This window comes from Tachypleus tridentatus, chromosome 10, assembly GCF_004210375.1.
Source record: "Tachypleus tridentatus isolate NWPU-2018 chromosome 10, ASM421037v1, whole genome shotgun sequence".
Classification (NCBI taxonomy): domain Eukaryota; kingdom Metazoa; phylum Arthropoda; class Merostomata; order Xiphosura; family Limulidae; genus Tachypleus; species Tachypleus tridentatus.
This window is the reverse complement of record NC_134834.1, coordinates 11,700,908-11,726,544: the sequence shown is the minus strand read 5'-3', so window position 1 is coordinate 11,726,544 and position 25,637 is coordinate 11,700,908. Positions and strand designations below refer to the sequence as shown.

The 25,637-nt window shown below is 33.2% G+C and overlaps 2 protein-coding genes across 2 annotated transcripts in view; both read left to right on the top strand.

Annotated features, from left to right (window-relative positions):
• The window catches only part of LOC143227958 (transforming growth factor beta receptor type 3-like), a 49,650-nt gene extending 42,245 nt beyond the window's left edge, over positions 1-7,405 (top strand). The window contains exons 7-10 of the mRNA XM_076459308.1: positions 4,727-4,922; positions 6,050-6,230; positions 6,455-6,613; positions 7,320-7,405. Coding sequence (XP_076315423.1) covers positions 4,727-4,922; positions 6,050-6,230; positions 6,455-6,613; positions 7,320-7,405 — 622 coding nt within the window. The remainder of the gene's footprint in view (positions 1-4,726; positions 4,923-6,049; positions 6,231-6,454; positions 6,614-7,319) is intronic.
• Positions 7,406-7,736: 331 nt separating this feature from the next.
• On the top strand, positions 7,737-19,675 carry LOC143228008 (transforming growth factor beta receptor type 3-like). The gene is made up of 8 exons (XM_076459355.1): positions 7,737-7,970; positions 8,799-9,044; positions 10,227-10,359; positions 12,202-12,298; positions 14,049-14,241; positions 15,100-15,241; positions 16,192-16,398; positions 18,247-19,675. The coding sequence occupies exons 1-8, from the start codon at positions 7,797-7,799 to the stop codon at positions 18,390-18,392; spliced, it is 1,338 nt and encodes a 445-aa protein (XP_076315470.1). The 5' UTR covers positions 7,737-7,796; the 3' UTR covers positions 18,393-19,675.
• The last annotated feature ends 5,962 nt before the right edge of the window (positions 19,676-25,637 follow it).

The following is a 25,637-nucleotide window of genomic DNA, read 5'->3' as shown; positions in this document are numbered from 1 at the left end:
GTACCACGCCATCTTATTGTTACTTTATGATAGAAACGTTTGTTTGGTAGATTCTGTAACCAATTTTTTTTTCTAATATTCTATTTTCACATAATTTATACGCACCTATATCCATAGTTGGGTTTTCTTAAACCAACTAGGCTAAACAAACAGATAAATAAGTTCCTGAGCCTCATTGAATGAGAGAGACGACAACCATCTGCCGCCAGTAGTGGCTGCTGTTGACTGTCATTCTTATAACGCACTGACAGTTGAGCAACTTTAAATTTCCATATCCCCGCGTTAATCATCACGTAATGATATAGGCTCGTGTTGATTTTGTTATATTACTACTTGCCCTACGATTCATACTAGTAGCGATTACATTGTTTTTTACAAGAGAAAATCAAAGAAATCTGTTTACATCGTGTTCTGTGACAGTAACAGGTTGTTAAAGGTCAAAAACACAGCTTTATGACAGCAGAAAAAACTCTGAGTTCGTTTTATTTTAATGTCAAGAGGAACCACGCCATTATTATGAGACTTTTATTCGACTTATTGTTTTCCAGCATACTGTAATTTGCTTTCTATTTCGAGCACGAGGGCAATCTGTGCCAGCCGTCCCTTATTTAGCAGTTTTAGATCAGAAGGAAGGCAGCTAGTTATCACCACCCCTCACTAACTTTTGATCCACTCTTTTACCAATGAATACTGGAATTTATCGTGCCATTACAACGCTCCCACGGCTGAAAAGGGCGAGCATGTTCAGTGTCGACTCGCTTGTTTTCGCTGTCAGTTGAATTATTTAAAAATCTGTGGTGGGTGGTGGTGGTGGTTCTCGGAACATCGTGAGACTATTGAGTTTCCGAAAGATGCATCAGCATTTGAAGACGCGAAACTGGTTGTTGTAGAAAGTGCACCGATGTTCTTCAGTTGTAACGTAAAATATTCATTATAAATAAGTGACGTGGTTCTCCTCAAGAAAGTTCTATATTCGCAGGTTTCAGGAGGATCCTTAAGGTTTATCTGGGCGGAGTTACAACTTCAACCCTAGCTTGTTGGCGCAGTTCCAAGAACAATCACTGAGGCCTGAGTAAACTTTTCATTGTAAAACGTTAACATTTAAAAATACTTTCCTTAACTAGCGCCATCTATTGTCATTGTTCCCAAATACTTTCCTCTGTCATTTAGTTCTGTTGCTTACATCTTGTTGCTGCTTAAAACTTATTTATTTTTTATCTCGTTTGTTAGTTATAAGATTCAAAATTCAAAAGACACTTTTTTGTTAAAATAGTTTTGTCATTATAGTCTCATACACTACTTTCTCGTGAACTGTTGACAAAGGAGAGTGTAGCCTAAAGTTTCGTCACCTACGCCTCGTTTGAAGCTGAAGTGTGATTTGCCACCTTGGGATAATTTTTATAAAAGGTTTGTTAACATTGGGAAGTTTTCTTCGTGTTAGGCCTATAGAAATTAAACATTATTTTATACCCAACCATATCGTGTTAGGCCTATAGAAATTAAACAGTATTTTATACCCAACCACATCGTGTTAGGCCTATAGAAATTAAACAGTATTTTATACCCAACCACATCGTGTTAGGCCTATAGAAATTAAACAGTATTTTATACCCAACCACATCGTGTTAGGCCTATAGAAATTAAACAGTATTTTATACCCAACCACATCGTGTTAGGCCTATAGAAATTAAACAGTATTTTATACCCAACCACATCGTGTTAGGCCTATAGAAATTAAACAGTATTTTATACCCAACCATATCGTGTTAGGCCTATAGAAATTAAACAGTATTTTATACCCAACCATATCGTGTTAGGCCTATAGAAATTAAACAGTATTTTATACCCAACCACATCGTGTTAGGCCTATAGAAATTAAACAGTATTTTATACCCAACCATATCGTGTTAGGCCTATAGAAATTAAACAGTATTTTATACCCAACCACACTGATTAACAGTTAGCCTGAAGAACTGATAGCGTTCTAAAAATGAGGTTTTCATATTTCTTGTATAACTTTATGGTCAACAATGAACAGATGCTCATCTCTGGTCCAACTTACTAGCTGAAACACTCAACTTGTTGTCGCTTTTATAGAAAAACAGCTCACCAAGTGACAAGTTTATTTTTAGATACACAATAAAAGACAAAAAATAATGTTTCTCATTATTCATCCATATATCGAAACTGGTAAACCGAGGGAAGGGGACCATCCTTTCTTCACGGAGTTACAAACTTCTGAACCCTTATGACAACGCTCAAGAGAGGGAACGTGTGTTTGTATGTGCCCATGGAAGTGAAAGAGTTAGTATAGAGACATTATAAACTGTTTATGTATGCAGCAGATGAAGTGTTCTCACATCTGATTTTATTCCATACGTAAACTGGACCTGTATTTAAGAACATATTTTTGAGGGCCATAAGCTATTTTTATGATGTTTGATACATCCAGGTTATTCAATACTATGTTGAAATTATTTTATAAGACACTTTAACTTTCTGATGTTCATGTGGTGAAACTAGTGTAAAAGTTATTAACTAGGGATGTTCATGTGGTGAAACTAGTGTAAAAGTTATTAACTAGGGATGTTCATGTGGTGAAACTAGTGTCAAAGTTATTAACTATGAATGTTCATGTGGTGAAACTAGTGTCAAAGTTATTAACTAGGAATGTTCATGTGGTGAAACTATTGTCAAAGTTATTAATTAGGGTTGTTCATGTGGTGAAACGAGTGTCAAAGTTATTAACTAGAGATGTTCATGTGGTGAAACTAGTGTCAAAGTTATTAATTATGGTTGTTCATGTGGTGAAACTAGTGTCAAAATTATCAATTAGGGATGTTTATGTGGTGAAACTAGTGTCAAAATTATCAATTAGGGATGTTTATGTGGTGAACCTAGTGTCAAAATTATCAATTAGGGATGTTTATGTGGTGAAACTAGTGTCAAAATTATCAATTAGGGATGTTCATGTGGTGAAACTAGTGTCAAAGTTATTAACTAGGAATGTTCATGTTGTGAAACTAGTGTAAAAGTTATTAACTAGGGATGTTCATGTGGTGAAACTAGTGTCAAAGTTATTAACTAGGAATGTTCATGTGGTGAAACTAGTGTAAAAGTTATTAACTAGGGATGTTCATGTGGTGAAACTAGTGTAAAAGTTATTAACTAGGGATGTTCATGTGGTGAAACTAGTGTCAAAGTTATTAATTAGGGTTGTTCATGTGGTGAAACTAGTGTCAAAGTTATTAACTAGGAATGTTCATGTGGTGAAACTAGTGTCAAAGTTATTAATTAGGGTTGTTCATGTGGTGAAACTAGTGTCAAAGTTATTAACTAGGAATGTTCATGTGGTGAAACTAGTGTCAAAGTTATTAATTAGAGTTGTTCATGTGGTGAAACGAGTGTCAAAGTTATTAACTAGGAATGTTCATGTGGTGAAACTAGTGTCAAAGTTATTAATTATGGTTGTTCATGTGGTGAAACTAGTGTCAAAGTTATTAACTAGGAATGTTCATGTGGTGAAACTAGTGTCAAAGTTATTAATTAGGGCTGTTCATGTGGTGAAACTAGTGTCAAAGTTATTAACTAGGAATGTTCATGTGGTGAAACTAGTGTCAAAGTTATTAATTATGGTTGTTCATGTGGTGAAACTAGTGTCAAAGTTATTAGTTAGGGTTGTTCATGTGGTGAAACTAGTGTCAAAGTTATTAGTTAGGGTTGTTCATGTGGTGAAACTAGTGTCCAAATTATCAATTAGGGATGTTTATGTGGTGAAACTAGTGTCAAAATTATCAATTAGGGATGTTCATGTGGTGAAACTAGTGTAAAAGTTATTAACTAGGGATGTTCATGTGGTGAAACTAGTGTCAAAGTTATTAACTATGAATGTTCATGTGGTGAAACTAGTGTCAAAGTTATTAACTAGGAATGTTCATGTGGTGAAACTAGTGTCAAAGTTATTAATTATGGTTGTTCATGTGGTGAAACTAGTGTAAAAGCTATTAACTAGGGATGTTCATGTGGTGAAACTAGTGTCAAAGTTATTAACTAGGGATGTTCATGTGGTGAAACTAGTGTCAAAGTTATTAACTAGGGATGTTCATGTGGTGAAACTAGTGTCAAAGTTATTAATTAGGGTTGTTCATGTGGTGAAACTAGTGTCAAAGTTATTAACTAGGAATGTTCATGTGGTGAAACTAGTGTAAAAGTTATTAACTAGGGATGTTCATGTGGTGAAACTAGTGTCAAAGTTATTAACTAGGGATGTTCATGTGGTGAAACTAGTGTCAAAGTTATTAACTAGGGATGTTCATGTGGTGAAACTAGTGTCAAAGTTATTAATTAGGGCTGTACATGTGGTGAAACTAGTGTCAAAGTTATTAACTAGGAATGTTCATGTGGTGAAACTAGTGTCAAAGTTATTAACTAGGAATGTTCATGTGGTGAAACTAGTGTCAAAGTTATTAATTAGAGTTGTTCATGTGGTGAAACGAGTGTCAAAGTTATTAACTAGGAATGTTCATGTGGTGAAACTAGTGTCAAAGTTATTAGTTAGGGTTGTTCATGTGGTGAAACTAGTGTCAAAGTTATTAATTAGGGTTGTTCATGTGGTGAAACTAGTGTCCAAATTATCAATTAGGGATGTTTATGTGGTGAAACTAGTGTAAAAGTTATTAACTAGGGATGTTTATGTGGTGAAACTAATGTCAAAATTATTAATTAGGGATGTTCATGTGGTGAAACTACTGTCAACAGAAGAATTCAGTGAAGTCGTTGTTCATCTGCATCCCAAAGGGGCAGCTGAGGCAAGGACTAGCAAGATAGTTGTTGCTAAGGATTTAGTTTTAATACTGAAGTCTGATTCAGCAGTCAAGTGGAGAATTGATAGCTGGGGAATTCAGGGCACTGTCTATGTTGTGGTAAGAGATAATACCAGCTGTGGTAAGATCTGTGTAGATAATACCAGCTGTGGTAAGATCTGTGTAGATAATATCAGCTGTGGTAAGATCTGTATAGATAATACCAGCTGTGGTAAGAGATATGTACAGATAATACCAGCTGTGGTAAGAGATCTGTATAGGTACTCTACCAGCTGTGGTAAAAGATCTGTATAGGTACTACCAGCTGTGGTAAAAGATCTGTATAGGTGCTCTACCAGCTGTGGTAAGAGATCTGTATAGGTGCTCTACCAGCTGTGGTAAGAGATCTGTATAGGTACTACCAGCTGTGGTAAAAGATCTGTATAGGTACTACCAGCTGTGGTAAGAGATCTGTATAGGTACTACCGCTGTGGTAAGAGATCTGTATAGGTACTACCAGCTGTGGTAAGAGATCTGTATAGGTACTACCAGCTGTGGTGAAAGATCTGTATAGGTACTACCAGCTGTGGTGAAAGATCTGTATAGGTACTACCAGCTGTGGTAAGAGATCTGTATAGGTACTACCAGCTGTGGTAAGAGATCTGTATATTTATAGATATACAAGGTACAGTTATAGATACTTTACACAATGTTATAAGAGTCAGATGGGTACTGCTCATGTGAAAATAGATTCTTGTAACTACCGTTTTCTGTAATAAGTGTTTATTTTGTTTGTTATCCACTGTAGTAAGGTATTCTTTCAATTATTGTAAATATTTGTAACATTGTGGAAATTATTGTTGTAAATAGTTTCGATAGGATATTACTATGAATATTTATTTTGTATGATAAGATATTGTGTGATTGTTATCCATGTTGTAAGATATTGTGATGGGAAAGTATTGGGATAAATACTGTTAAAGTTGTGATAATGAATTTGAAGCAGTTGTGTTTGGTTACTTTGATATAACTGATTCCTAATTAAATTGGTTACTGATATATGTGAATCTGTTAAAATAGTTTCTGGTATCTATTACTTCCGTTATTAATTCAATGTATATTATCTTGTTTTTTTTAGCTGCAGTAGACTGTGTCTTCACATGAATAAACAATGATAACTAAGCTAAGTGTGTAATAAGAACCTTCTGACTTGTATTATTGTATTGGTTTTGCTTTCTTACTTTTAGGCTGAACACCAGGTGTTTCCAGGATCAATGCCTGCCTTCCATCTTTTACAAGTTCAAGTCCGAAGTCTTCCTCTTACCCTAGAAGAATTGACATTAGAAGTGATTGACAGCAATATTTCGACAGTCATAGAATCTTGGACAGTCAACAGAGTCAACATTATGGTTGTAGGAGAGATTCTTGGTTAGTCATTGATAACTGTTAATATTGTTAGTGGTGGTAGTAAAAAAACAGTAGTGTCTTGTAAACCACAAGTGTAAGATATGGAGCTGAGAAACATGAAGTAACTTAATTTACCCATGATGGTTTAATCATCATATAACTACTTAGATCAGTATTTTTAGTAGGATCAGTGTAGAGTCCATTGAAGATGTTAGTTTTCCTGACCAGATATATCTTTTCTTTAGGTTCTAACCACTACAATGTACAGAGTGATGGTGGGTCATCTCGGAATAAATTCTCTGTTGGCCAAGATAAAGCCCAGCCTGTTCTATCTCACCAGACAAAACTTAACACTACTGCATATCCTTTTACATCGTGGAATCATAAAATACGGAACAGAAATGGTGAGCTAGCCGTATTTAATGATGGAATGATATTTTCATTAATGAAACAGGAAAAACAAAAAGACATAATTCCATCATGTACATAATTTCGATTAGTTAGTTACAAAAATCACCAACATTACATTTAGAGGGAATTAATAGGAAAATACTGTGGGCATTATAAGTGTTCACTGCTCAAAATGGTCAGTTAATCTGGAAAGGGTTAAACTTAAAGGCATTTGGAAAGGAGCCTTGTCCTTCGTGTCTGAAAACATGAACATGACTGTGAACTCTCTCTTGGCAAGTTTACATATCATGGATATCTTTTCTACATCAGCTACAGTGTTGTGATAAATGAAAAACTCTTTAACCAGAAAAACTTTAGAACTTGTGTCTATCATAGGGTAAGGTTCTTCAACTGTTTCTGTGAACTGGACAGTACTTTGGCTTGAGTTACTAGAGCCCATATTAAGTCCTCTCAATGGCCTCCTAATAAGTTTGTTCTGGGTTCTACATTGTACTATACATATGTTTCTGGCTTCCATGTGATTATAATTGGGACTAAAATTAGGAATAAGCAAGCCAGAAGTTCTTTACTTTGTAAGTAGTTAAGCAACTTTAGTGGATAGTAAAGGAAAAAGGTGATGTCACATGTACAAAAACTTATCTATAGTGTCACTCATTTTGTTTTTCATATTTATTTTAGATATTTTTTTGTAATCTGTAGCTGACTGGCCATGGCCATTTGGTCATCTCTGTGGCCCAGAAGTGCCCTGTGGGCTGTTAGTTAAAAATCCCTCTTTAAAGTTCTAAAGGGGTATAAATAATATTAGGTTTGTTTTGAGTTACCTTTAAGCCTATTTGTGACTATGTACTTCATTAGTATTGCAATTGGTTGTATTATTAACATGATTAATGGCCCTTTTGTGTAATAGGCTGATTTAATTAATACCTTGTTTACAAGGCACGAGGAGCCTAGTTAAGCAGTTATGTATGATTTTAAGGGTAAAGATATCTGTGATTGATAGTGTATGGAGAGTAATGATGAAACTGGTATAACTTTCATAATTATCAACGAATCTTGTTTTGAATTTTATAGAAACGGGAAATGTCGATGAAAACCTTACATTGGGAGTTGGATAGTTTGACGAATCTGGAGTGCAGAAAGAATGAGATAAAAGTAAACTTTCCCAAATCTTCGTGCATGAAAATTGCTACTAAATTAAATGGAGCCAACATTGGCTGGCTTGAAGTTACATTAAAGGACCAAGAATGTAAGGCAAGAAGTAATAAAACCCATTATATCCTGGAAACCAACCTAAACAGCTGTGGGTCCAGCATGGTTCCTGATGGGAGGAGGTATTATTACAAGAACCAGGTATGGTGACAAGGGTGTTGTGTTGTGTCATTTAATAAGATTTAACTCCTTCACTAGAATCTATATTTAGATTATTTTATTTATATTTACTTTTAAATTAAGCATTTAACTAATGTATAATACAAAAATTTTGATTTGATAAGAAACTCATTGACATGGCTCAGTAATATGTTAAATGTAAGTCAACAGACACGATGACATGAACTTTGGGTCATGACCCATGTCGGTAGGGTTAAAAAAAGTAGACTCGGAACAAATTTGTTTTTGTTTCTTTTGAATTTTGGGCAAAGCTACAAAAGGGCTATCTGCACTAGTTGTCCCTAATTTAGCAGTGTAAGACTAGAGTGAAGGCAGCTAGTGATCACCACCCACCGCCAACTCTTGGGCTACTATTTTAACAACAAATAGTGGAATTGACTGTTACATTATAATGCCCCCACAGCTGAAAGGATGAGCATGTTTGGTGTAATAGGGATTCAAATCTGCAACCCTCAGATTATGAGTCAAACACCTTAACCCACCTGGCCATTCCGAGCCCTCAGAATGAAAGTTGTTTTTAATTTGTTATAATGTGATAATAAAAATAAAGAGAAGACAGTCCTGTATATTGAAAAGGCCTTAGCCTTATGTTTTTCTTCAGCAAGTATAATTTTGTTGTAATATTCAATATGATTTGTTAGTGATTCAATTTTTTTTCTTTTTCCAGATGTGACATGGTTTGTATACCACTATTACATTTATAGTTGGTCGTGTTTTGTTCCAAACAGAAAATTATTGGCAAAATCAGTGATTATATATTTTAAAAAAAACACTATGTATTTTCTACAGGTATTATTTTGGGCACCCGTCAGACCAAAAGGGATTTTGGGTAATCAGAAAGATTTGAGTAGTGAATTTGATGAAAGCTTTGCTGATGATGAAGATATGATTAGTTCAGACGATGGATCAGGAGTGGGGCACCACCTTAAACAAGTCCTTGCAAATCAGCAAGGGATCACCCAGTCAAGACTTCTTTTCACCCAAAATATCCTATGTGTTTATAATATGACTGGTAGCAGAAGCAGACCTAAAGAGGTTAGGTCTTTTTTTATTTTTTTAAAAAGAAATCATAGTGATATTTATGTTTGTGAAAGAGTATGTTTAAATGAAAATATTAAATATAATAGTAAAGGTTTTATTAAAATATATAAACAGACCAACAAAAAAATCAGTGTGAATCAGGGACGTAGATCCTGGGGGGAATGAATGGTATACATCCACCCTTCATTTTAGGTGGGGGTTATGGTGCATACAATCATCTCCCCCTACAGTTTGGTCTGTTGAATTGTTTTATTGCATCACAGGCCTACAAATTGCATGTTTGTTCTTGTGATTCTCGTGTTCTTACCAATCGAATTGCATAATTAGGCCTAGATGTAGGCTTTTTCAGTAGCCGAAATGTGCATCTTTAATATAGGCGTGCTTCTAAGCTTTTTGATCTAAGCGATAGTTCGTAAGTATCAGTCAGTAGGCCTAAGTATACATGCAAGTATCGTGGCAACAAGATTACTCTGTGACTGCATGTTTACAGCTTTCAGGTTCATGTAATCAGAGATTACCAATTTACAAATTGAACAGTCCACATAGGTGGTTGCAAAAATCATCCACCCCCCATCGGGTGTAAAAAATCTACACCCCTGATGTGAAGGACCTGCAAACAATGCTAAATATTTTTTGAGTTCCATATAACATAAGAAATATTTTCTAACGTTTCAAGTTTGATCTTTAATATGTGAATTAAAACAATGAAGTAGGAACATGTAATATACAATAAATCTTATATAAAATGTACCAAATAATATAATACCAACATTATCTTTATGATCATTGAACTATTTCTGTGCAATTTGAATTGCTTTTAAGAAATATTGGAAATAACTGGAGCAAATGCTCCTAAACCCCAAAATAGACCAGTTTTTTTTTTTTTTTTATTATAGGCCTAAGAAAGCTCAAATCATTCCAGAGGCTTAACTTCCCTGAACCTCTAACATCCCCACCCCTCACAAATGAAATCTTAAATGTTACTTCTTATGTGATGAAAATAGTGTGAGGGATATTAATTTGGTTTACCACAAAGTTATTTAAAAATAATCTTCAGTTTTAGAATGCACAAAAGTTAAGAGTTTCTTTTAATGAGTGAATACAAACTGTGTAACAACTGTGCTTTAAATGTTGTAAGTTATGGATGTGGTTGGTGTAACTAGTTTATATTCCTAGGTGAACCACCCTCATGTGTTCCATATGCACCTGTACAAAGACTCAGACTTTCACAAAAAGCTACTTCGAGTGAATGGTTTGTTAGAAGTATTGTCTCAAGACAATGTGTATGTGAAGACTGCTATAGAAGCAGGTGTGTTTTAAATTGGTTATTTATGACTTGTGGTCAATTACACAGACCCGTAAATCTGAACTTCATAAAAGTCATTTTAGTCTAATAACGGTTTTCTCAAAATTTGGTTATGCAGATTTCTAAAACAATATTCATATTTTTCTGTCATGTAAGGTTTGTTTACAAGTTAAAACAAACTCTTAGATCAAATTGTTATTTCATTTACAACAACAGAAATTTGTATTGACATGTTTGGGTTCTAGAATGATCGGTTAGACTTGCATTTCACGATTGGTCTAAAGAAATCTGTAGCGAGTGGTTGTCAACATTTTAAGCATAGCAAATTGTGATCTAATTTGAATAAAAATGATTCTTGATTGAGGGGTACATGATGGAGAAAAGTGGACATCAATGTTGGACTTCCATACAGGAATTACTGTGATGTATAGCAATTTTGATATAATAAAACCATTGTAGATGTTTGATATTAATTTATTTATTGGTAGCAATGAAATTTAATGATTGTGACAAATAATATTGAAAATGTAGACATTGTTAAGGCTGTGTGAACTTGTTAATTATTTATAGACATTGTTCACAGGCTGTGTGAACTTGTTAATTATTTATAGACATTGTTCACAGGCTGTGTGAACTTGTTAATTATTTATAGACATTGTTCACAGGCTGTGTGAACTGCTTACTTATTTATAGACATTGTTCACAGGCTGTGTGAACTTGTTACTTATTTGTATACATTGTTCACAGGCTGTGTGAACTTGTTACTTATTTGTATACATTGTTCACAGGCTGTGTGAACTTGTTACTTATTTGTATACATTGTTCACAGGCTGTGTGAACTTGTTACTTATTTGTATACATTGTTCACAGGCTGTGTGAACTTGTTACTTATTTGTATACATTGTTCACAGGCTGTGTGAACTTGTTAATTATTTATAGACATTGTTCACAGGCTGTGTGAACTTGTTACTTATTTATAGACATTGTTCACAGGCTGTGTGAAGTTGTTACTTATTTATAGACATTGTTCACAGGCTGTGTGAAGTTGTTACTTACTTATAGACATTGTTCACAGGCTGTGTGAAGTTGTTACTTACTTATAGACATTGTTCACAGGCTGTGTGAACTTGTTACTTACTTATAGACATTGTTCACAGGCTGTGTGAACTTGTTACTTACTTATAGACATTGTTCACAGGCTGTGTGAACTTGTTACTTACTTATAGACATTGTTCACAGGCTGTGTGAACTTGTTACTTATTTGTATACATTGTTCACAGGCTGTGTGAACTTGGTACTTATTTGTATACATTGTTCACAGGCTGTGTGAACTTGTTACTTATTTGTATACATTGTTCACAGGCTGTGTGAACTTGTTACTTATTTGTATACATTGTTCACAGGCTGTGTGAACTTGTTACTTATTTGTATACATTGTTCACAGGCTGTGTGAAATTGTTACTTATTTGTATACATTGTTCACAGGCTGTGTGAACTTGTTACTTATTTATAGACATTGTTCACAGGCTGTGTGAACTTGTTACTTATTTATAGACATTGTTCACAGGCTGTGTGAACTTGTTACTTATTTATAAACATTGTTCACAGGCTGTGGGAACTTGTTACTTATTTCTAGACATTGTTCACAGGCTGTGCGAAATTGTCAATTATTTGTAGACATTGTTCACAGACTGTGCGAAATTGTCAATTACTTGTAGACATTGTTCACAGACTGTGTGAAATTGTCAATTATTTGTATACATTGTTCACAGACTGTGCGAAATTGTCAATTATTTTTGTACAATGTTTACAAGCTGTGTGAAATTGTTAATTATTTATCCTCAGGTCCTGACTTGTTTGTCGTAACTGATGAGTGCTGGTTATCTCTGACAAATAATTCACTTGTAATTACTGAAAATCGAGAAGTATTGATTCAACACAGGTAAAAAAGCAAACGTTTAGTGAAATGTTATTGGATATTCAGTGATATATTTCAGGAAAACTGTCGTTTGTGATTATAAACAAATGTTGAAATACGTTCATAACTTAGAGGTTGTTTGTAATCACTGTTGTAGTAATAAACACAAGTCTAGATTAATTTTCAATAATTGAAAGTGATTTTGGTAAATGCAATCCTTTTAGCCTTTGTTTCTTATCAGTGCTGCTACGTTTTTAAGTCCAGTGGATGTGTAACTGTTAACCATGAAATTCCAGTTGTAAAAAATGTGTAATGGATATATTTATATAAAATGTGTAATGGATATATTTATATAAAATGTGTAATGGATATATTTATATAAAATGTGTAATGGATATATTTATATAAAATGCTGCCTTTTGTTTTTTTGAGAGTTCTTCTGTTAAAAGAATATTAGTTGGAATGGATTCATTTCTGTTGACCAGTCATCAGAATGAAGTTTAAAGTTGAGTTACAAAGTAATAAAATATTTCATTGAGGCTACAGTTTCAGAATGGTCGTACAAACTCTAAGGTTTCAACTCATCATCTTCAAGGCCAAACTGGTTGTATCATCTTGACATGATCTTTACTAGATGCAGAATGTTAATGGAGAAGCCTGTAATTAAATTGATTAAAAGTTCATCTTTCTTAAAATTTTTGTTTTTCTCTAATAGGTCAGTAGTAAAGTTTGTATAATAGGAAATGCTTTTTGTTCATTTTTATATGAGGTATTTAATTTGTATACTAGTTTAACTTCAGTTGTGGCCTAAGGGGTAAACAACCCCATAAATTATCATATTTAGAAGGGGAGGATTGGAGGCTAGAATGATATGAAAAAGTGGGTAAATATGAGGGGGAGGATTAGAGACTAGAATGATATGGAGAAGTGGGTAAATATGAGGGGGAGGATTGGAGACTGGAATGATATGGAGAAGTGGGTAAATATGAGGGGGAGGATTAGAGACTAGAATGATATGGAGAAGTGGGTAAATATGAGGGGGAGGATTGGAGACTAGAATAATATGGAGAAGTGGGTAAATATTACAGGGAGGATTGGAGACTAAAATGACATGGAGAAGTGGGTAAATATTACGGGGAGGATTGGAGACCGGAATGATATGGAGAAGTGGGTAAATATGAGGGGGAGGATTAGAGGCTAGAATGATATGGAGAAGTAGGCTGGAAAAAAGAATGGTGGGCAGAATGATCCTTCTATTGAAGTAAAATGTGTGACTGGAATAACAGAGTTAGCGCTTCATTTGTAGAAAGTAAAAACAATTTATAATATAACGTGGCAACTTTAATGAATTTTTTTTTTAAATACTGAATACAATGTTTTAAATTGATTAAGTGATGCTGATTAAGGAAAATAATATATGTATGTGATGGGGGGTCATCTTTTGTGGGTATTGTTTATCTTGTACATATGTATGTGATGGGTAGTCATCTTTCGTGGACATTGTTTATCTTGTATATCTATGTGATGGGGGAGTCATCTTTCGTGGGCATTGTTTATCTTGTACATATGTATGTGATGGGGGAGTCATCTTTCGTGGACATTGTTTATCTTGGATGATCATTCACATGAAGATAAACAAATGTTTAACAACCTTGATATGTACTGTATTGTATTTTTATCTTGATATGTACTGTATTGTATTTTTATCTTCATGTGTACCGTATTGTATTTTTATCTTCATGTGTACCGTATTGTATTTTTATCTTGATTTTAGTTGCCCCAAACATTTGAGTGTTGGTCTGTTGGGTGTTGAACATCATGGCTCGCGCAGTCCTGAGGAGTTGAGTTACCAACAGAGGTTTTTCTTTCACTTCACCCAGAGGTGGATTGGCCACAAGGTTTTTCTTCACTGCCGTCTTGCTGTCTGTTCTGACAAACCCAACAGTCCACTTGATGGTGTGAAACAGGTGAGATGTTTTAGTTTATATGAAGGGGAGGTTGTTACGTTTTACGTTTTTTCTTAATGCTACAAACACATTTCTCATGTTTGATTTCTTGTTAGACAAAATTGATTTTTTTTTAACTAGGTCGTGTCAAAAATGGAGGTTCAGAAGTGTGGGAAGTTGAGAGATTAATTCCACTAATTGTGTGTATAATATAGAGCCACAATTGTATATTTTTTATGATGGGAATGCAAAATATTTTGAAGTTGATGGAATTTCTCAAACAGTAATTTCACAAGTAAAGTCAAGTTAGGTCATAAAAAAATTAATTCGTCATTTTTAAGAACTTGTAATAGAATATAAATTAACTAGATTGACACTTATATTTCAAGTTATTAACTATATAAATTCTGATAAAAACAAATAATAATAAAACATTTGTCAATAATAATAATAATGATCTAATATTTGATTCATCCCTGGTAACTTCACGATAAGTCTGAAGGCTTATGACACTAAAAACAGAATTTTGATACCAATGGTGTATCTTTGTACATAACAACAAAACAAACATCAGTGCTCTATTCTTGTAGTAACAATATTTTATCCATTATGTTTATATGTGGTATTGTAACATTGTTTGACACGTACGTACGTCGTTTTCTTTATTGTCTTGACTTCATTTCAGAAGCTTATAATGCTGTAATGTTGGTTTTAACATTCATGGTGGGCACTGGACATATAGCTCATTGTATACATTTATGTGCTGGATAACAAACAAAACAAAAACCTTTGAAGATGTTTCCTTTACAGAACTGCCACAAATGATATATTTTAAAGTTATTGTAAATGAAATCGGGAACAAAATATTCATTTTAATAGTGCATTGACCCAAAGGACTATTGTGTGGGAAATGATGCTGAGCAGGTTTCGGGAAGTCGGACGGAGCAACACTTCAGTGTGCAAGTCGAAGGTCCAATATATGTACTACCATCTCGGGAAACTCGAGGGAAAGACGCTAATGGTGAGTAAAGCTGTTTAAAGATTTGAAGAAAAGGCTTTTAGATAAAAAATTAATGAATAGTTAACCCTAAAATCACCAGTGGAGTCCATTTACAGTTACTCTCAGACATGGGTATTTTTATTACATTTTTCTAAACTATTTACACAATTTTGTTGGTTATAGGGCACCTTGTAACATTTACTTTATATACACAAAAAATAACTACTGTTATCCACCCTAATTAGCATTTGGATTCCCTATATGAATTGTACACAAACCAATCAACAGTACAATTAATTCCACTAATCAGTCTTGAGGTTTTCTGTGCATTGTAAATAGAAAATGAACATAATTTTTCTTAACTTTAACACAGAATTTTATGACAGGCAAAACATATTCAATGTATTGCATTACGTGAACCCCCACTGTTTCTGAACAGTGTACAAAAGGGTCTGTCAATTGAGGAATAAGGAAAAGCCACAATTACTAGAATGTTATATTGTATTTTTCGTTGGAGGTAGTTTTCAATTCTCTTCAGGGACTCTATCAGACTGAAAGAGTAACATGATAACAACGAGCTGTTTCTTCTGGAAGGTTAATAGTGAGTTTCTGGACTTAAAATGCTAAATTTCAGGGATTGATTTGCTTTAGCAGGTAATTCTTGTAGCTTTGTGTTGAAACAGCAACTTTTAATGCTCAAGACATAAAAAGGTCAGTATTGCTACAGTGTCCAAATCAACTGGACAGCAGAATAACAAGCAAAGTTCCATCAGGAGGAGAGGGACCTTATGAAATATTATTTTGAATTATAAACCACTTAAAAACACATAACTAAAGTCATGAGATTTCATTGTTTTACTCAAATATGTTACTCGTTGTAGAAACATTTTGATTACAGCAGAATGCTTGACCTATAAATATAAATGATTCATTTTTGCTGAAGAGAAGTGATGTTCTGTGTACCTCTCCAGCTCCTTTCCTGTTTAACTATCTTCCTGTGATGGATAAAAATCTCGATAGGATATCGCCAGTGGTCAAATCTGACATAAGTGCAGGATCTTGTTCGAGCCACGTGATGATGGAACTGTCAACAGCTGCTGTTGTAGGAATTGCTTTTGCCTCTTTCCTTATTGGAGCTGGACTGGTGGTTGTTTTATGGTTTATACACTTGCATACAGGTACAAATTAGATTGTGTGTAGGTTCTACTATTAATTCTTTTATTAATAAGATTGCTATTAATATTATATTTAACGTACTGTTTGATTCTAAATAAATACATTTCTCATTATTATCACTCTCTGATGTCATATTTACAGGTTTTGGGTATCTTCGACTTCTAAGCCAGTGGTTTCAAATTTTTTCACACCTATGACTGGTAAAATCTTTGTATAAATGAGCTTATTGACCGTTAGATCTGTAGTGTCTTCTCAAAGTTTTAAAGTGAAAGTTGTGTGGTTTGTGGATTTGGCAGAGATATAGGAATGAAACAACACTTTCAACTGTTTCTAATTTGTATAAATTAGGCTTACATAAAAATCTGTGTGGATCAGTAGTTTGGAACCAGTTCGTTTTCATGACAAGACGTAGAAAGTTAGACCAGTTGAAATAAAATGCTAGTAATGGGTTTCTTAAAAATGGAAGATTGAGTGAAGTCACCAAGCTTAGAAGAAGTTTCAAGTTCCTCTTAACAGAAAGGAAAAGGGAAAATGTTCAGAAATTACATTAATAAGGCTCTGAAATGTTAACATTTCATTAACATAGTTAAGAACCTTCTATTAGTGAAGGTTTATGTTTGTGAGACCATGGGGTTGAGTACCCTCTTGCCCAACCTAAGTATGCCACTGATTTAACCAGATTCTTATTTTCTCCACCAATTTGAGATTTGAACATGTAGGAGCGAAGACTCATGATCATTCAGAGACTACCATGTATTACTTTATTCAGCCTTTGAAATATTAAGATAAAATTAGTTATAGAACTCAAACAAAAGTCAGACATTGAAAAGAATTCATAAAATTTAGATTTGAACAAAAAAGCTGAAGAATCATATAATCCACAAGCAAGTTTAGTAAGTAAAAACCAAAAATTCTTTTTGTATTTATATTGCCATAAAACCTTCAGGGTTAGCTGAACCTTGGCATAAAACCTTCATGGTTAGCTAAACCTTGGTTTAAGACCTTTAGGGTTAGCCAAACCTTGACATAAGACCTTTGTGGTTAGCTAATTTTAGCATATAACTTATGGGTCACTTTTTTTTACTAGTTCTTTAAATAGTGAGGTTGATCTCAAACTGGTAAATATTTTTTATTTCTTATATTTTGGTACAATCAACAAAAATTGATTCATACCATTGAAAGGAGTGGTTGTCTATTGAACTCTGCAAAATGTTTCATTTACATTAGTGAATGTCTAATGTGGTCATGATGAAGAAAATTCCAATCACTTCTCCAATGAACCAAAACAACATGAAAGATTAGGTACATGATTAAACTTGGTAATCAGACTTGTGTAATAATTACATTTTTAGCAGAAAAACCAAATCTAATTGAATTAAGGTTGTTAATTATTCAGCCATTGATAATAAGTTAAAAGTTTTGATTCATAAATCACATAAATCGTAATGTTCCTTTTTCTTTCAAATTATTTTTAATATGTTCATTTTGGTGTGTAAAAATAGATGTCTTGGTTAGTTCTAACATCGAATGAAAATCTTTCTTGTATGAACCTTAAATACTGTTTTTAGATTACCTCCAGCTTGAAGTATGAAATAAATTATAAATCAAGTAAAAACAACAACTGAAGTCTCAAGTGATTTTTATTGCAAATATTAGGCCTAATGGATTCCAGTATTTTCCCAGCTTTTGGTATATGAACTGTGATTCTGAAAACTGTTTCTCCTGTTATTAAATGTGGTAAAACAAGTGCATGAGAAGTAAAGTTGGGGCTGATAAACTCGATGATCAAAAGCAGACATAAAACTACTATTAGAAGGGTATTTGGGATTCATGCTTTGTGTCTTTTGTAGATCCATCTCAAAGAACCCGAGCTCAGCAACAGAGGGATGTTCGCCATCGTCACCGTCACCACCACTCAGGCTGTGACCTGTCGGGGCACAGCGGAAGCTCGACCCCAAGCTCCCAAGCACCCATGACCGTGCATGCATGTGCGTAACTTCTGTACTGTAGCCCATTGTTTTGCTCAGTAGAAGGTGCTGCCCTCTTGGTGTACCTGAGTATACATCATTCTTTGATTTTCATATTATGGATGTATGTTATCAGAAACCTCATTTTTCCTTCAAGCTCAGTATCTTTTACTTAAAATTCTAAATGCATATCACTAGACTTAGGGGGGGGGGAACCCATTTCTTTTCAATCTCAAGTTTCCATTTTTTACGTGACTAAACATTAATTTGAATATCTTTTATATTCCACATTTATCGAACAGTACCACACATTGTCTATCGTGTACTTGGATGAAATGTGTACAATTCATCATAATGTAGTAGTATCCATTCCAGATATGTTTCTTATTTTGTTTTTCATCAGGTTTTGTTACATAAATGTTGTATAATAAGGTGACATCTCGCGTATACTGAAGATTTAGAGTTATTTAATTTAGTTATATATATTATTGTCAAGTTTGTTAATATTTCTTTGAAGAATGCAGGTACTTTTCAGTAATATTTTGTAACTAGTTCTGACTGTGTTTTAGTTGTGGATACATCATAGTAATGTATAAAAGTCTCACAAAAGGTGGAAGGACAGTGATCACCAGTTCCTGTTTTCACATACCCTGGATAACTCACTAACCCTTTTCACAGATATGATGGTTGTGGGAAGCTAGGCATGATAACATCCAGTGATGACCACAGCTTTACCTTCAGTGCACAAAGTTGTTGAAAGTTTTTCATATAGAAGAAGAACAGGCTTATATTTTCTTTATCTCTTCCATATAATTATGTATATGTACACAATATAAACATTAAAACATTCAGTTATTTTATAGTAACTTTTGAGGAAATGTGAACAGAAATTGACTTGATAAAACAGGTAAATAATGCTCACTTTGCTTCCATGACATTTTTACTAAGTTAAAAATATTATCTGATCACAATGATAGCAAATTCTTTACTTTAAGACTCTGTAAGAATTGTTCATTTTCAAAAGGTTCGTTTATTAGAATTAATTATAATAATATTACATCAAAGACTGTTCTCTTTCTCTGCATCAAATTAGACCCGGTATGCATATGACTATTTATTAGTGTATAATCACTGGGAGATTGTACCCTGTTTCACAGAATGTGACAGGAGTGTTCTAAACTGTTTCACATTGCAGTATTTGACTTGAATGTTTGGTTTTAACTTGTTTCACATTGTATAATTTGAACTGAGTGTTTAATTTGAACTTCAGTATGTGATTTTGGAGTTTATTTCACAGTGTAGAGTATGACATTGATAAGTGTACAATTCATTTCACAGTGTAGAGTATGACATTGATAAGTGTATAATTCATTTCACAGTGTAGAGTATGACATTGATAAGTGTATAATTCATTTCACAGTGCAGAGTATGACATTGATAAGTGTATAATTCATTTCACAGTGCAGAGTATGACATTGATAAGTGTACAATTCATTTCACAGTGTAGAGTATGACATTGATAAGTGTATAATTCATTTCACAGTGTAGAGTATGACATTGATAAGTGTACAATTCATTTCACAGTGTAGAGTATGACATTGATAAGTGTATAATTCATTTCACAGTGTAGAGTATGACATTGATAAGTGTATAATTCATTTCACAGTGTAGAGTATGACATTGATAAGTGCATAATTCATTTCACAGTGTAGAGTATGACATTGATAAGTGTATAATTCATTTCACAGTGCAGAGTATGACATTGATAAGTGTATAATTCATTTCACAGTGCAGAGTATGACATTGATAAGTGTATAATTCATTTCACAGTGCAGAGTATGACATTGATAAGTGTATAATTCATTTCACAGTGCAGAGTATGACATTGATAAGTGTATAATTCATTTCACAGTGTAGAGTATGACATTGATAAGTGTACAATTCATTTCACAGTGTAGAGTATGACATTGATAAGTGTACAATTCATTTCACAGTGTAGAGTATGACATTGATAAGTGTATAATTCATTTCACAGTGTAGAGTATGACATTGATAAGTGTACAATTCATTTCACAGTGTAGAGTATGACATTGATAAGTGTATAATTCATTTCACAGTGTAGAGTATGACATTGATAAGTGTATAATTCATTTCACAGTGCAGAGTATGACATTGATAAGTGTATAATTCATTTCACAGTGTAGAGTATGACATTGATAAGTGTATAATTCATTTCACAGTGCAGAGTATGACATTGATAAGTGTATAATTCATTTCACAGTGTAGAGTATGACATTGATAAGTGTATAATTCATTTCACAGTGCAGAGTATGACATTGATAAGTGTATAATTCATTTCACAGTGTAGAGTATGACATTGATAAGTGTATAATTCATTTCACAGTGTAGAGTATGACATTGATAAGTGTACAATTCATTTCACAGTGTAGAGTATGACATTGATAAGTGTACAATTCATTTCACAGTGTAGAGTATGACATTGATAAGTGTACAATTCATTTCACAGTGCAGAGTATGACATTGATAAGTGTATAATTCATTTCACAGTGTAGAGTATGACATTGATAAGTGTACAATTCATTTCACAGTGTAGAGTATGACATTGATAAGTGTACAATTCATTTCACAGTGCAGAGTATGACATTGATAAGTGTATAATTCATTTCACAGTGCAGAGTATGACATTGATAAGTGTATAATTCATTTCACAGTGCAGAGTATGACATTGATAAGTGTATAGTTCATTTCACAGTAGAGAGTACGACATTGATAAGTGTATAATTCATTTCACAGTAGAGAGTATGACATTGATAAGTGTATAATTCATTTCACAGTGCAGAGTATGACATTGATAAGTGTATAATTCATTTCACAGTGCAGAGTATGACATTGATAAGTGTATAATTCATTTCACAGTGCAGAGTATGACATTGATAAGTGTATAATTCATTTCACAGTGCAGAGTATGACATTGATAAGTGTATAATTCATTTCACAGTGCAGAGTATGATTTAGTGAATGTATAACTCATGCTTCACAGTCTAGAATATGATATAGTGAATGTATAACTCATGTTTCACAGTCTAGAATATGATATAGTGAATGTATAACTCATGTTTCACAGTCTAGAATATGATATAATGAATGTATAACTCATGTTTCACAGTCTAGAATATGGTATACTGAATATATAACTCATGTTTCACAGTCTAGAATATGGTATAGTGAATGTACAACTCATGTTTCACAGTCTAGAATATGGTATAGTGAATGTACAACTCATGTTTCACAGTCTAGAATATGGTATAGTGAATGTACAACTCATGTTTCACAGTCTAGAATATGATATAGTGAATGTATAACTCATGTTTCACAGTCTAGAATATGATATAGTGAATGTATAACTTATGTTTCACAGTCTAGAATATGATATAGTGAATGTATAACTCATGCTTCATAGTCTAGAATATGATTTAGTGAATGTATAACTCATGTTTCACAGTCTAGAATATGATATAGTGAATGTATAACTCATGTTTCACAGTCTAGAATATGATATAGTGAATGTATAACTCATGTTTCACAGTCTAGAATATGATATAGTGAATGTATAACTCATGTTTCACAGTCTAGAATATGATATAGTGAATGTATAACTCATGTTTCACAGTCTAGAATATGATATAGTGAATGTATAACTCATGTTTCACAGTCTAGAATATGATATAGTGAATGTATAACTCATGTTTCACAGTCTAGAATATGATATAGTGAATGTATAACTCATGTTTCACAGTCTAGAATATGATATAGTGAATGTATAACTCATGTTTCACAGTCTAGAATATGATATAGTGAATGTACAACTCATGTTTCACAGTCTAGAATATGGTATAGTGAATGTACAACTCATGTTTCACAGTCTAGAATATGATTTAGTGAATGTATAACTCATGTTTCACAGTCTAGAATATGATTTAGTGAATGTATAACTCATGTTTCACAGTCTAGAATATGATTTAGTGAATGTATAACTCATGTTTCACAGTCTAGAATATGATATAGTGAATGTATAACTCATGTTTCACAGTCTAGAATATGATTTAGTGAATGTATAACTCATGTTTCACAGTCTAGAATATGATATAGTGAATGTATAACTCATGTTTCATAGTCTAGAATATGATATAGTGAATGTATAACTCATGTTTCATAGTCTAGAATATGATTTAGTGAATGTATAACTCATGTTTCACAGTCTAGAATATGATTTAGTGAATGTATAACTCATGTTTTACAGTCTAGAATATGATTTAGTGAATGTATAACTCATGTTTCACAGTCTAGAATATGATTTAGTGAATGTATAACTCATGTTTTACAGTCTAGAATATGATTTAGTGAATGTATAACTCATGTTTCACAGTCTAGAATATGATTTAGTGAATGTATAACTCATGTTTCACAGTCTAGAATATGATATAGTGAATGTATAACTCATGTTTCACAGTCTAGAATATGATATAGTGAATGTATAACTCATGTTTCACAGTCTAGAATATGATATAGTGAATGTATAACTCATGTTTCACAGTCTAGAATATGGTATACTGAATGTACAACTCATGTTTCACAGTCTAGAATATGATTTAGTGAATGTATAACTCATGTTTCTCAGTCTAGAATATGATTTAGTGAATGTATAACTCATGTTTCACAGTCTAGAATATGATTTAGTGAATGTATAACTCATGTTTTACAGTCTAGAATATGATTTAGTGAATGTATAACTCATGTTTCACAGTCTAGAATATGATTTAGTGAATGTATAACTCATGTTTCACAGTCTAGAATATGATATAGTGAATGTATAACTCATGTTTCATAGTCTAGAATATGATTTAGTGAATGTATAACTCATGTTTTACAGTCTAGAATATGATTTAGTGAATGTATAACTCATGTTTCACAGTCTAGAATATGATTTAGTGAATGTATAACTCATGTTTTACAGTCTAGAATATGATTTAGTGAATGTATAACTCATGTTTCACAGTCTAGAATATGATTTAGTGAATGTATAACTCATGTTTCACAGTCTAGAATATGATATAGTGAATGTATAACTCATGCTTCACAGTCTAGAATATGATTTAGTGAATGTATAACTCATGTTTCACAGTCTAGAATATGATATAGTGAATGTATAACTCATGTTTCACAGTCTAGAATACGATTTGTTGAATGTATAACTTATGCTTCCCAATGTAATATATGGCTTAGTACATAAGTGATTTTGACATCCTTGAACTATTATTATTAATGTAATTTTTACTACAACAATACCAAGTGATTCTGTGTACAAACATTACACCATGTTTTGCAAAGATACTTAAGATCACGTTACAGATTTTCTGTGTTGGAAAATGATAAAGATTCATTTATCATACTTTTGCAATGGTTATTATTCTATAGAATATTTTGGTAAGTTTAGCTGATTGTTTAGTGTTAAAATGTGTCTTTTACTACCAGGTGTTAACAGTGATTCGACGAGATGTTACACAAAACAAAACACAAATTAGTTATTGGAATTGCTTAACAATCATTGTCATTTGAATTGTTAAAATGAAGACAGTATGCAAATATCACTAAAAAAATCTTCCACACAATAAAAGGTATCACATGACACTTGGCAACAGTCTACCATTTGATGAAATTGTACTGTTCATCTGTAACTTACTAGAATGCTGTTGTCCATCTTTTTTATATATATACAATTCAGTAGGTAAACACAGTGACATGTCCAGTTCAGTAGATAAATACAGTGACTTCAAACATACATGCAGTTAAGTAGATAAACAATGACATATACAGTTCAGTGGATAAATAAAGTAACTCCACAAACATATACAGTTCAGTGGATAAATAAAGTAACTCCACAAACATATACAGTTCAGTGGATAAATAAAGTAACTCCACAAACATATACAGTTCAGTGGATAAATAAAGTAACTCCACAAACATATACAGTTCAGTGGATAAACACAGTGACTACAAACATATATACACTTCAGTAGGTAAACACAGTGACTACAAACATATATACACTTCAGTAGGTAAACACAGTGACTACAAACATATATACAGTTCAGTAGGTAAACACAGTGACTACAAACATATATACAGTTCAGTAGGTAAACACTGACTCTAGAAACATGTATACAGTTCAGTAGATAAACACAGTGACTCTAGAAACGTATACAGTTCAGTAGATAAACACAGTGACTCTAGAAACGTATACAGTTCAGTAGATAAACACTGACTCTAGAAACATGTATACAGTTCAGTAGATAAACACTGACTCTAGAAACATGTATACAGTTCAGTAGATAAACACTGACTCTAGAAACATGTATACAGTTCAGTAGATAAACACTGACTCTAGAAACATGTATACAGTTCAGTAGATAAACACTGACTCTAGAAACATGTATACAGTTCAGTAGATAAACACTGACTCTAGAAACATGTATACAGTTCAGTAGATAAACACTGACTCTAGAAACATGTATACAGTTCAGTAGATAAACACTGACTCTAGAAACATGTATACAGTTCAAGAGATAAACACAGTGACTCTAGAAACATGTATACAGTTCACTAGATAAACACTGACTCTAGAAACATGTATACAGTTCACTAGATAAATACAGTGACTATCTAGAAACGTGTATACAGTTCACTAGATAAATACAGTGACTATCTAGAAACGTGTATACAGTTCAGTATATAAACACAGTGACTCTAGAAACATGTATACAATTCAGTAGATAAACACAGTGACTCTAGAAACGTGCATACAGTTCACTAGATAAACGCAGTGACTCTAGAAACGTGCATACCGTTCAGTAGATAAACGCAGTGACTCTAGAAACGTGCATACAGTTCAGTAGATAAACGCAGTGACTCTAGAAACGTGCATACAGTTCAGTAGATAAACGCAGTGACTCTAGAAACGTGCATACAGTTCAGTAGATAAACGCAGTGACTCTAGAAACGTGCATACAGTTCAGTAGATAAACGCAGTGACTCTAGAAACGTGCATACAGTTCAGTAGATAAACGCAGTGACTCTAGAAACGTGCATACAGTTCAGTAGATAAACGCAGTGACTCTAGAAACGTGCATACAGTTCAGTAGATAAACGCAGTGACTCTAGAAACGTGCATACAGTTCAGTAGATAAACGCAGTGA

What these genes read in the sequence shown, in the direction of transcription:
- LOC143228008 (XM_076459355.1), top strand. Translation starts at nt 7,797, where the DNA reads ATGAAAATTGCTACTAAATTAAATGGAGCCAACATTGGCTGGCTTGAA. An exon ending in GAAGTATTGATTCAACACAG is followed by an intron (nt 12,299 to 14,048) that starts GTAAAAAAGCAA and finishes TCTTGATTTTAG; the next exon opens with TTGCCCCAAACATTTGAGTG. An exon ending in CACTTGATGGTGTGAAACAG is followed by an intron (nt 14,242 to 15,099) that starts GTGAGATGTTTT and finishes TCATTTTAATAG; the next exon opens with TGCATTGACCCAAAGGACTA.